Raw genomic sequence first — 14524 nt, forward strand, 5'->3', positions numbered from 1 at the left:
ACCGACTTTCTGATTTGTGGATTAGGACTTTAACCAGATCATGGCAGTTGTAAACATATGCTCCACAAATGAACTGACTCTTAATGCTGGGAATGTGACAAATTAGAATACATCATTAAACATATCATTAGTGACTGCTCTGCATAAACTTATATTGACTTTTTTTAATGTTGAAGCTGTGGATCTGAATCTAAGATTAACTATTGTCTTCGCTGTTGTATGTAATAGTTTCACTTGTTTATTCTCTCACTGCCAATATATCAGGAGGCTTTCTGACTAGTTTAACCAATCATCCTACTGACACCTATTCTGCAATCGTACTTGGAGGGAGCCAAGCAGTGGTGGCCTGTGAAGCTTTAAGTGGGGGTGCTGCCTATACAAAATAATTTTAAAAAAATTATTTTTTTCCTAATCAGTAACCAATTTGACTTTTTTTATTTATATTTATTTATTAATAAATTGGTTACTAATTAGGAAAAAAATAATTTTTTAAAAATTATTTTGTATAGGCAGCACCCCCACTTAAAGCTTCAAGGGCCGCCACTGGAGCCAAGATAAAGGTATGCAGGGGAAACTACCAAGGCCACTGGACAGGAGACCGAGTACTCCATGCTCTTGTTTCATCCAACTTTCATATTAAGTTTCTGACATTAAGCATGAAAAATACCATAAAAAATAATGATCCACTATAATAATATTCCCTCAAAATCAACAAAGTATACCTATGAAACTTCAGAACAACATCCTATGGAAAAAATATTTCCAAACAATTGCAATCTCAATGAAAACAAATGATGTATACGAGTATACTGCTTACATACATGAAAACCAAATTTTAATTCTCACAGAATCCCAACTAGCAGCCCAGCAACAACATTTGGTCAACATCAGCAATCATTCCAAAAAGGTCATTTCTTCCCTCTCCCAAATGTGCATGTGGGTGTGCAGCAAGTCTTACTGCTGAAAGATTACAAAACTTTAGTCAACTGTTGCAAGTTTATTTTCAATAACAAACAAAACATTTTATTACCATATACAAATATATATATTTATGTACACTATGGTGGTATATCCACAAACATATAAACAATTTTCGTTTACAAACAAAACCACATTTGAAGTGCTAATTAATGACTAGACAAACATACATTACCAGAGTTAAAAAATACCAAGAATAGTGTCACATGACAATGAAAATTAGCACATGCATCAGGTACATATAAAAATGACCTAAAAAAACAAATAAGATACAAATAAAATAAAATAAAAGTACAAACAATCCATTATTTTAGCAAAGTAACAGTCTCATCATGTATAATGTCCTAATATTTTTTTTAGGGTTTATTAAAAATTCTATGTCCATAAAAAAGTTGTTTTAAAATAGACATACACACACAGACTCATATTTTGCACTATCATTTCACTTTTGTTCTAAAATGATAGAAACAATTTCGAAATTATACAATTATTTCTTGATTAATTAAATCAAGGTATTCACATTTTCACTTAGTCTCAGATTTTGAAATTTTTAATTCTATGTTATTACATGTACTTTATAAGAGATAAAATATTCCACCAAAAAACAAAACATAAAAATATTTTCACATTTTTAAAATGAAGTATCATAGTAGCAAAATAATTAACATGGCATGTCAGAACTGAAGGTGAAGATATAGTTAGTAAAGCTTTGGGACTGAATGGTATTTCACCACGAGTTTTGAGAGAATGTGCTAGGGAACTGACAGTGCCTTTAACCTGGCTTTCCAATGAAAGTCTGGCTGCAGGAAAGGTGCCCAGGGAATGGAAGGAAGGTATTTTGTGCCATTGCATAAGGGTGGTAACAGACTGGAAGTGTCTAATTATAGGCCAGTCTAGGTGTCATCAGTAGTTGTTAAGATATTGGAGAAAGTAGTGAGGGACCGTATACACATTGGGCAGATGAGGGTAATGTTATCTGTGAGAGTCAACATGGATTTGTGAAAGAATTTTATAAAAGGCTAGCATATTGTTTTAGCAATATGCTAGCCTTTTATAATACAGTTACAAGAACATTAGATGAGGGAAAGGCATATACTGCAATTTTCTTAGACTTAGCAAAGGCATTTAACAGGGTGCCACATGATAAGCTGATATTTAAGTTGCAGCACATGGGTCTGGATGTCAGTTTGGTCAACTGGATTCAGGATTGGCTGTCTGATAGTTATCAGAGAGTTGTGTATGGTGGAGCAGTTTCAAGGAGGCAGAGGGTTACAAGTGGGGTCCCACAGGGCTCAGTACTAGGACCTATATTGTTTAACCTTTATATCAATGACATTGCCAGTGGATTGCAAGGGAATAGTCAGTTGTTTGCAGATGATGTGAAGCTGGGAAGGATTATTAGTAATAGTGCAGATGCGGCAGCCCTGCAAGAGGATTTGAATAAGCTAGATAGATGGGCAAATGAATGGGGGTCAGTTTAATGCAGCAAAATGTAAGGTCTTGAGGTTTGGGAAACATTGATAGGACACTGCATACTCTATGGGAGGAGTTATACTGGAGGAAGTAGGGGAGACAAGAGATCTGGGGTTGATGATTGATAGAAGCCTGAAATTTAGGGGACATATTGCAAAGGTGGTGAAGGTAACACAGAGGATTGCTGCAATTATGAGAAGGACAATGACCTGCAGAGATAAAAGGGTTATCATTCTGTTGAATAAGTCTCTGATCAGACCACACCTAGACTATTGTTCTCAGATTTGGTCCCCAGGATTTGAAGGGGATAAATTAACTGTGGAAAGGATACAAAGACGGATGACAAAGATGGTTTCAGGGCTGTACAATTTTGGTTATGAGGATCGGCTGAGGGAATGTGGACTGCAGAGTTTGGTGGATAGAAGAAAGAGAGGTGATATGATTGAGAGGTGGTTACAGGGTTGACACTGGGGAGTTCTTTCACTTGGTTGAACAGCGGGAAGGAGTGATGACAAGAGGCCATCCCTGGAAGTTACGAAAGGAAACTGTGAGCAAGAGGGTGAGGAGTGGTTTCTTTGCGTGGAGGGTGGTTGAACCGTGGAATGTATTGCCTGATGGAGTGGTGAGAGTGAGAACGGTCAATGAGTTTAAGGAGTGGTATGATAGACTTTGTGTTTCTTAGGGGGAACCTCCCCTTGATGAATCTTGACAGACTTGATGTTCTTAGGAAGGACCTCCCACGATGAGTCTTTTGACTCCATGGAGGCCTGAATAATAATAATAATAATATGGCCCCAGTCACAATATATATTTTTTTAATAGTTTCCAAATTACACATTTAATATCTAGAGTTATTAACTCTTAAGTGGATATGTCAGGGATTTTAAATACCTCAGTACACACAATTATTTCAGCAATGTATCATTAATTAACAGCTGCAGAAATTTTTTAATTACATTTTTCTTATAAATTATTAGAATAAATGAAAAAATAAAAAATCAAATCTGCTTGTCCTAAGGAATGCTGATACTTATTCATATGTGAATGAACAAACAAGAAGTCTATTTTGTTAAAATGCAACATACTATGTATGTGAAGGGCCTTCATGCACACACACATACATAATGGCTTGGGACAAAAAAAAAGGTAACTCTGCAAATTGATGACACCAGAAAATATATTTACTGATAATGATGTACAATTAAAAGAATGCTGTTAACTCAATGATATTAATTCCAGATAAATATACTCCACTTATTTGTCATGTGTGCCTTATTACAGCACATTTTGCCCAAGATGTCTTAGCTTTCTTAAGAAGCCTCAGCTGAAATGTGAGTTAATGATAGCAATGAAAATTAGTTTTACAGTATAGTACTGTATTGTACTATTCTGTACAATACAGTACACAATAATACAATTGTAGTTTCCACATTCCTTCATATTTTTACTTCACTCACTCCTACATTTCTCATTCCTCAATTGGAGTAGGTAAAGCTTTTTTAGCCCCACCCATTTTCAAAAAAGTTTCAATGACCAATGCTTTCAGGGGAGGAGGAGTTGCAAATTGTCCTAAACCATAAGACATATCATTGTCTTAAATAGTGTTTTGTGGTGTATTTTTTTGAGTTGTGGGATTCAAAATCCTAATTTACAGAAGGAAGAAACCCCATTTGCTCATGCCAAAGATCGACAAACTCTACTAACTATGGAACTATCTGACAAAAAAAGGCCTAGAAAAAGTTCCTCCAGTCATTGACTAGAATCGAACCATGACGATATTTCTTTGGGAAGCCTAGCAATTATGGAGGCAAATACTTTTTACACAATATTTAAGGAGTTAATAATGTCTTGACTTAAGCAGCTTTATGCACACACACATACAAAATATTTATCACCTAATTTAGTGAATGATAAATTTAATTCTTTTTCCATACATGTCTTAAATATATTTTCTTTGAAATTATATCTGCAAAATAATTATATAAATCAAGTGGATGTTAAATCGATTTATATCATTTTGTACTGCCAATGTGAAGCCTTTTTTGCTCTTTATTTTAGTATATAAAATTATTTTGCAGATTGAAATTGCTAGTCTTAAATCACACTGAGATATTGATAATTCAAAATTAATATATTTTATTTTCTGCCATTTAATGAAATATGAAAATAGTAGATTAAGATGACTAGTTTAATTAGCAAAGTGTTAAATCTATTTGTGTCCAGTTAAGGATTAATGAAGATTTCTGTTCTCCAGTTATAAATAATGTAACAGACTATGAATATACTACTGCCTTCTCAAATATTAATATATTTTTTTCTATTTGAGCAAAAATTTAGGTTAAATAAAAGACAATATCAATATTATGTATATTTATTATTTTTGAAACTGAATGGATAAATGAGATGTGGTTTTGTGGAAAAATATAACCATCGCAGAATAATAAACTACATTTTGTCAACTATTACACTGATATTTTGCCTTAAAGTTTTTATGGGAATAAAGGACAGATATGGATGTACAAAGACACAGACAAGACTGAGATTCCTGTATGAAGTTTAATTGGTTATATGTCTTTTTTTTTTTTTTTTAAATCTTTGTTGCCTGATATACACATACATATCTGTCCTTGAAGATCATGCAGACCATGGTAAAATATCAGTTTAACACTGGATTTAGAGAAAGATGCTGGAAGTGAGAGATTGGTCCACCTTTACCACAAGTTGCCTCAGTCCTGAAGATACTTCAGGCACAAACTTTGTTTGCTTACACTTGGATAAAGGGTTAAACTAAATTTATTATAGTCTAACCAAGTGGAAAAAAAACTTCCAACATCTTTCTCTAAATCAAGAGTAATTTAATAATAAAGTGAGACACCTTTTGGCAACTCGTATAGGTAAATATGACTTCTCCATTGCTTCCACCTTAGTATCACCACCTCTGGGTCTGGCTCCCACTGACGACACCTCAACAAAGGTCGAAACCGGTTGGAAGCTTGAGTGATGAATGGCAATGCTGTAGCCCATGAAATTTTAACTGAGGCTTGGCTGTTACTGTCTCCAAGGTCATGGGTGTGTGTGTGTGTGGGGGGGTAAGGAATGGCAATGCTGTAGCCCATGAAGTTAACTGAGGCACAGCTGTTGCTGTTACCCCCTCACATGAGATATGATCAAATGAGCAGCTCTGCTTGGTGGTGAAGTGAGTGTGCCACAGTGTAGAGCCAACCGGTTCTGAGAGTTCTCAGTGGCAGGGTGAGCCTGTTACTGAGGGGAACAATGCTGAGTTTTTGGAATCTGACCTGTACTTGAACATTCAATAAAGGTCGAAACAAGTCTGGGTAGTGGCCCTTCTCTTAATGCATAGCATTATACATGTCTGCAAGGAGATGTGCTTTGCATTATGGGAGATACTAAGACAAGTAGTGATGAGAGCTTGGTCCACCTTTACCACAAGTTGCCTCAGTCCTGATGATACTTCAGGCACAAACTTTGATCAAAGATGAGATATGATCAAATGAGCGGCTCTGCTTGGTGGTGAAGTGAGTCTGCCATGGTGTAGAGCCAACCAGTTCTGAGAGTTCTCATTGGCAGGGTGAGCCTGTTACTGAGGGGAACAATGCTGAGTTTTTGGAATTTGACCTGTACTTGAACATTCAATAAAGGTCGAAACCAGTCTGGGTAGTGGCCCTTCCCTTAATGCATAGCATTATACATGTCTGCAAGGAGATGTGCTTTGCATTATGGGAAATACTAAGACAAGAAGTGATGAGAGCTTGGGCCACCTTTACCACAAGTTGCCTCAGTCCTGATGATACTTCAGGCACAAACTTTGTTTGCTTACACTTGGATAAAGGATTAAACTAAATTTATTATAATAATTAAACTGCATTTAAATAAATGTTAAACTGATAATAATAAATTTAGTTTAATCCTTTATCCAAGTGTAAGCAAACAAAGTTTGTGCCTGAAGTATCTTCAGGACTGAGGCAACTCGTGGTAAAGGTGGACCAATCTCTCACTTCCAACATCTTTCTCTAAATCCAGTGTTAAACTGATATTTTACCAATATTTAGATACATCTGTTTATATTGCAGTTTAATGAAAGAAAACATAATAATTAAACTGCATTTAAATAAATGTTAAACTGATAATGTTTTCTTTCATTAAACTGCAATATAAACAGATGCATCTAAATATTTAATGCCATAACACATTTTATTATATATAATTAACTTTTTTTGAATAATTTTTCTCAAAATATACTGATTTCTATTAATTTTGCACAATATATGTAGAGAAAGAAAGGAGCTACAGCAGTTCATTATAAACATACTTATTTCCCTTGATGTAATACTCTTTCCATATTTAGTGTACTAATAAGCAGAAAACAGAAGGCATAAAATACCAGTAATTAAAAAAAAAAAAAGAAAGAAAGAGATTTGGCTCCTATCTATGAGAGAGAGAGAAAAAAAAAACAACCTCTACAGGTTCATATTGTACATAAACAAATACACATAAAGCCGCATTTTCTCAAATATAATATTCCAAACTTAAAATAAAGCCTAGCATACAGTAAAATGCAAAAATGGAATGAAAAAATTATTTCTTAAGTAATAATGACATTTACTCTAATTAAGTATTGATATTATTCAAACAGCATCACTGAACACATATGAAACAAATGGTGACCACTGTAACATACAACAGTGCTGAGAGAGAGAGTGTCAGTATTGAAATAGTTTAATATGCACTAAGTCAAATAAGTAATACCAAACTTTACCTCAGACAAACAACAGTTTTTAAAAAATACAAAGTAATAATTTTGATGGATACATTGGTATAATGTAACACTTACATGAAACATGCTTGAGAATAATTTCTTTCTTGAGTAGTGGCTGAATATAATATTGACAATGCAATGTCACTTACAAACATCTAATACAAAAGGAGAAAGAACAGCAACAACCAAATGGAGATAATACAAAAAAGGAGACAAAAGAACAATAAAAAGGTAACTCAGTTAATTCATTAACTGAATTATCTTTCAAACAGTATTCAACAGATTCAGTTTTGTTACTGGAACCATATACATCGAAGACATGTATCTAGTAGCCGTCAACTGTCAATTATCGGTGATGGTCCAGAGTCCATTAGAGTCCTTTTAGATTCATTAAACAGAAGAAGTTTAACCCACAGAGTTAATCAAGAATAGTATGCTATATTGTAATGTACTTCTTGGGTAAATTACATTTAAAATATTATACAGTATATTAAATACAACATCTCTGAGATATGAAAATTCAAAAATGGAGGAAAAAATCCCTTAATATTTTTTTTTCATTTCGTTGGATATATTATTAGTGCAAATGTGTTTATCTGTATCATAAATGTATGCAGATTTGAGTACAAATAGAGTGGCAAATCTTGTAGAGATTTAGCTACCTAAATATAAAACTACCCAATTATTGGCCAATAATCTTCAAATTCCTACAAAGACTTCTGCTTTTCACACCCTTTTAAACTGATTCAGTCTAGAAAAATAAATAATCCAGAATAAAACTGTTATTAAAAATAATTTTCTATGCTTTTACCCCTTTTTACAGTGTAAAAATGAAAAATGGCAAGTTGAAAAATGTAAATGAGACACATTTGCATATTTATGCAAAGTTCATGCTGTTTAAATGAATATATTAATTGAACTTGGTTAGCTTTAGTGTTTGACATTTGTGTTGCTACCAAAACTTCCAGTTCACAATACCTAGAAAAGGAGGTAAACATTTGATAGTAATTATTTTCTTATTATTTGAAATATCAAGTCATGGTAAAGATGACAGTTAACAGTAAAGATATAATTCATAAATATTGTCAGATACTGTTTTAAGGTAAATAAGCAGAATGGGATAAAAAAAAAAAAAAATATATATATATATATATATATATATATATATAGAATGGATTAAGTTTGTCAATGATTCCCTAATTTCAGTGCAATGGAACTTTGAAAAGCCTGGAAAAGTGGAAACAGAAAGGATGAAGAAAACCAATATCAAAAGAGAAGATGGAATTACAATAATATGCTGTTTTTATATGGAAAACATATATAATTTTCATATATATTTTCCAACACTCATGCACTTGAAATTATCAAAAGACATGCATTTTGAAATATCCTTTCTTTTAGTGTTGCACAGTGATCAGCATTCATTTTAGAAATTATGAACTCTACAACCGTGTTATAAATAACTCTTTTAATTTCTTGACGTTTTGATTTTAATATTAAGATCATCAATCTGGAGCATATACAAATATACAGGACAAGCTGAGTTACATTACATACAGTAAGCTAGAGAAACAATGATTTGATCACAGGTTATTCTATTGGCATAACCTCTAGTGCAAAAAAAAAAAAAATAAATAAAAAATTAATTATTTAGAAACTACATCAACTAAATTCTATTTATGATAACATGAATAAACATTCTTTCTTATAAATAGTTTTCTTTCAGTAACAATGATGTCCTATTTTTAGCATTACAACTGTTATTTTTGATTTAGAATCCTGGATTATCTACAGTCCTGTTTATAGTTACTTTTAGAGAAGAAGGTTCCGTGGGTCGAATATGTGCCTTCCATATGGTTGGGATTTTTAGATCATCATTATTGTTCAGATTGGGGTGGTTGATAATAATCTTACAGGCTTCCTTAAATTTGCGTTCATACCATGTTTTGGTGTGATGTAGACAGCTAGTGCTTTTCCAGTCAATTCTATGTAAGGTGTTCACAGGACATGATCAGAAAGGCCAGCTTCATCATAATTATTATATTTAATGTGTCGTTTATGTTCTTTTTGTCTGATAGGAATTTTGCATCCTGTTTCCCTTATATATGGTATGTTACAGGTGCAATAAATATGGTATACTCCAGGGTGGGCCAGCGGAGGGAGTGGGTCTTTGGACAAGTTGAGTAAGCTTTTTAATTTTGCTGGGGATTTAAAGGTGGCTTTGAGGTTGTATTTTTGTAGTATTCTGTTCATTTTATCTGATGTACCTTAATGTAAAGAATGGTTATAGTTTTATTGTAGTCTGGTTTGTCTTTGTTTTTTATTGAAGTCTTCTAGAGAATTTCGTTAATAGTGTTATGTTTTGTAACCATTTTTTTGAAAAGTATTGCTGATAACTTGAAATTCGTCTTTCAGTGCATGTTCACTGGAGCAGATCTTCAGAGCCCTGTTTTTTAGAGTATTAATGACACCTAGTTTTTGTGTTGGGTGATGGTAGGAGTTTATGTGTATATATTGGCCAGTATGTCAGTTTCCGGTAAACAGTGAAGGAAAGATTGCCAGAACGAAGACGTTTGACAAGTGTATCTAGAAACGGGAGGCTGTTCTGTGTTTCAATCTCATTTGTGAACTGTATGCATTGTTTGTTTAGGTGGCTAAGGAATGTGTCTAGCAGCCAGGGGACCAGATCACGAAAACATCGTCAATGTATCTAAGCCAGACTTTGGGTTTTAAAGGAGAGGAATCTAAAGCATGTTGCTCAAAATGTTTCATATAAAAGTCAGCAATAGGGGAGATAATGGCGAGCCCATTAAAGAAGGCACAGCCATGGGATCGCCATTATCTCCCCCTATTGCTAACTTTTATATGTAACATTTTGAGCAACATGCTTTAGATTCCTCTCCTTTAAAACCCGACGTCTGGTTTAGATACGTTGACGATGTTTTCGTGATCTGGTCCCCTGGCAGCCAGACACTAGACACATTCCTTAGCCACCTAAACAAACAACACAAACGCATACAGTTCACAATTGAGAGTGAAAAACAGAACACCCTCCCGTTTCTAGATACACTTGTCAAACGTCTTCGTTCTGGCAATCTTTCCTTCACTGTTTACCGGAAACCGACACATACTGGCCAATATACACACATAAACTCCTACCACCACCCAACACAAAAACTAGGTGTCATTAATACTCTAAAAAAACAGGGCTCTGAAGATCTGCTCCAGTGAACATGCACTGAAAGACTAATTTCAAGTTATCAGCAATACTTTTCAAAAAAATAGTTACAGCCAAAACACTATTAACGAAATTCTCTACAAGACTTCAATAAAAAACAAAGACAAACCAGACTACAATAAAACTATAACCATTCTTTACATTAAAGGTACATCAGATAAAATGAACAGAATACTACAAAAATACAACCTCAAAGCCACCTTTAAACCCCCAGCAAAATTAAAAAGCTTACTCAACTTATCCAAAGACCCACTCCCTCCGCTGGCCCACCTTGGAGTATACTGTATTTATTGCACCTGTAACATACCACATATAGGGAAAACAGGATGCACAATTCCTATCAGACAAAAAGAGCATAAACGACACATTCAATATAATAATTGTGAAGCTGGCCTTTCTGATCATGCCCTGTGAACACCTTACATAGAATTGACTGGAAAAGCACTAGCTGTCTACATCACACCAAAACATGGCATGAATGCAAATTTAAGGAAGCCTGTGAGATTAATATCAACCACCCCAATCTGAACAATAACGATGGTCTAAAAATACCTAAAAATAAAAACCAATTAATTACTACATAAGACAATATAAACAAAAATGGCTAGAACATTTAAATCGAATGGACAACAGCAGACTACCAAAAATATTATACAGATACAAAATAAGTGGAAAAAGAAGAATCGGAAGACCAAGAAAGAGATGGCATGAGACCGGAACAGGCCACATGGCCTATATTCCATGTTAGGAAGAAGAAGAATTATGATGAAGCTGGCCTTTCTGATCATGCCCTGTGAACACCTTACATAGAATTGACTGGAAAAGCACTAGCTGTCTACATCACACCAAAACACGGTATGAATGCAAATTTAAGGAAGCCTGTGAGATTAATATCAACCACCCCAATCTGAACAATAACGATGGTCTAAAAATCCCAAACATATGGAAGGCACATATTTGACCCATGGAACCTTCCTCTCTAAGAGTAACTATAAACAGGACTGTAGATAATCCAGGATCCTAAATCAAAAATAACAATTGTAATGCTAAAAATAGGACATCATTGTTACTGAAAGAAAACTATCTATAAGAAAGAATGTTTATTCATGTTATCATAAATAGAATTTAGCTTGATGTAGTTTCTAAATAATTAATTTTTTATTTATTTATTTTTTTTTTGCACTAGAGGTTATGCCAATAGAATAACCTGTGATCAAATCATTGTTTCTCTAGTTTTTGAATGTAATGTAACTCAGCTTGTCCTGTATATTTGTATATGCTCCAGATGATGATCTTAATATGAAGATCGAAACGTCGAGAAATTAAAAGCGTTATTTATAACACGATTGTAAAGTCCATAATTTCTAAAAAAGAGAGTATTTTGAAATATACTTCGAAGTATATTTAAAAAAAAAAAAAAACTGGAAAGAGGTATCTTATAATGAATCAATTATCTGATAATGCTAACTCTGGATAGTAACAATCAGTCCATAAATTATCAATATATATAGTCTTTTTTTTTTTTTTTTTGCTGTTGTTTTAAATACAACTCTTAATATTTCTTAATATTACATCTTAAGAAATTAATTATTTATTAATATAGGGACGGAAAATATTGGCAATTGCTAATTGATACAGACATGTTAATACTGAAAGCCCTAAATTATTCAACCAACAGCAAGAGAACAATTTGTTGGCTGGATTACCAAAGTTACAATTATGTGGTTCTCTGCCAGAAGTCAGCTGACACACTAATCCATTCAAGGGTTGGTTAACGTTATTTTGAAGGTTGGACAACTGTGAGATCACTGTACAAGACATGTCTATAATACTTCTAACTGAAACTATTTGATAACTATTTTTTTTTATCTGAAAAATAATCAAAATTTTCTTTTTAGAGTAATAGTCCATCTGTGATCAAGAGAGACAAATAGGACTTTTATGCCTGGGACATTGTTAAAGTGGTATGATGAAAATTTCAGTAAATGTAATGGATGTTTTTGCCAATTTTTATTAGCAGCAAAAATGAATATATGATGTATACACAAACAGAGGGCAAATTTTTTATATTTGGATACAACTTTTAGCATATTGTTTCCATGTTGTATTTAATTCATCCTCTTAAACAGGATGAACTATCTCATTACTCACTGATTTTATGTGTGTGTTGAGAAAGAGAGAGATATGCTCAGCTACTATAGAAAAAAAATGTTAAATGAAGGAAATGAATGAAACTTCATTTCTTGGTTGACTGTTGTCAATCTTTAGTAGCTTAAGGATCTCATGATCAGCAGCCAGTTACTAAAAGTAATAATAATAATAAATAAATAAATAATAATATAAAAAATAAGATCTGCAACTTAAAGATTGAATTGGACTTAAAGACTTGTATGATAGGAAAAAACAAAAGAATTAGAGGTGCTTCCTTGAATATAAAATTGAATGTAAGATTACATAAATCAGAATCATAAATATTATTGCAGATATATTTGCTGGTTTTAAATATTAAAATCAGCAAATATATCTGCAGTAATATTTATGTCTGTAATATCTGTAATCCATTCTAAGAATTGCTCTTTCTATCTGCTGCTTTTTAAAATTCTCTCTACTGTAATCTCCATATTTTTTCTTTTAATAAAAAGTTGCTGCATTTATTATTCTATTTGTGCAATAAACAAAGGAAGACATTCAGAAAAATTATTTCCTGGTCTAACAGGAATTTTTAATGAACTGGAAAAAGAAAAAGAAACTTCATCAAATAGTCTTTTGGCTGTGATAGAAGATATTATTTTTTCATGTCAGATTTGTAATCCATTCTAAGAATGATCAAAATTCTCCTTTTCTATGCAACTCCAAAGCAAAAATTTTATAAAATGCAATGAAACAATCTCAATTAGGAGAGAGAGACCATTTATACCATTGAAAGAAGTTAAGTATTCAAATCACTCCATAAACTGATTCCACAAATGGTATGTATACAAATAATACTATAGGGATGATGTATCTGAGGAGAGCATTATTATTATATATGTATAAGCTTTATCTAGAACGTACAATTTAGATAGGAGAATGCCTGACTACATCAGTCATTAATTTCTTTTTGCCAAAACCTAACCCTAACTAATAAATTATTATTATTTGTGGTGGGGCAGATGTTTCATGTCTCAATCATCTCTGTAGTTACACATACAGACATCCTCAATTTTCAGGCAGCTTAATAAGCCCATCATGACAGAATAGAACAGAACATTCCATAGACAGAATCACATCTTCACATTTTGAGCTCATCAGGTGATGAAATTCTCTCAAATGTTTTTTTTTTTTTTTCAATTTTAGACTAGTAGGATGAATAGCAGGTCACCAAGAAAGTGAAAACAAGTTGGTGAATTTCTGCTGTTATTTACCTACATGTGCAAGAAAATACATTGTCATGTTAGTAAAAACCTGCTACATGCAAGGACATAATCTTTGAATCCATGGCTAATAGGAATGTTGCAGAAATATATTATCTTTTGCTTTCATATCTAATAAGACAGGAAGGATATATATGCATATCCCCCCATCTTTTTGGATATATATAATTATTAATTCTTTCAGTGGTTAATCTAGTACTTTTTTTTATCTGTGAAAAAAAAAATCAAGTTATGATGAACATATTATGATATCACAACATAACAATTAATTCAAGGAATACTTGTGAAAGTGATTTCAGTTCTAATCATTTTTAGACATGCCATGGAGGGCATCAATTGTTGTAGGAATTTAATAATCACTGGAGAGTGACAATAAATTTAAATTTCTTGAAGAGTTTTGGATTCTCAAATCTATTAGTCTTGATATGATTACAAAAAAATAGTTGGAGAGTTAGCCAGAGATCAGTTAACACTGATAACAAAGTTTCAGTATAACTGTGCAAAGACATGTTTGGCCCCAGCATAAAAAAGGGGTACAATCAAACTTCTTCCTTAATCAGACACTTGGAATGTCACAAGTATTATGAGATTCAAGGAAGACATTTACTTTTTTTTTTTATAATATTAATTTTCTATTTTATTTTA

General features: G+C 32.9%; 1 protein-coding gene across 1 annotated transcript in view; it reads right to left on the minus strand.

Annotated features, from left to right (window-relative positions):
* Positions 1 to 996: 996 nt before the first annotated feature.
* Positions 997 to 14524, minus strand: part of LOC150108164 (CDK5 and ABL1 enzyme substrate 2) — a 272612-nt gene continuing 259084 nt past the window's right edge. Inside the window, exon 12 of the mRNA XM_090390623.1 lies at positions 997 to 1230. Within this exon, the coding sequence (XP_090246749.1) occupies positions 1210 to 1230 (21 nt within the window). The 3' untranslated portion in view covers positions 997 to 1209. The remainder of the gene's footprint in view (positions 1231 to 14524) is intronic.

The sequence above is a fragment of the Typopeltis vanoorti genome, chromosome 3, assembly GCF_054136105.1.
Source record: "Typopeltis vanoorti isolate ZY-2024b chromosome 3, IOZ_Tvanoo_1.0, whole genome shotgun sequence".
Lineage (NCBI taxonomy): Eukaryota > Metazoa > Arthropoda > Arachnida > Uropygi > Thelyphonidae > Typopeltis > Typopeltis vanoorti.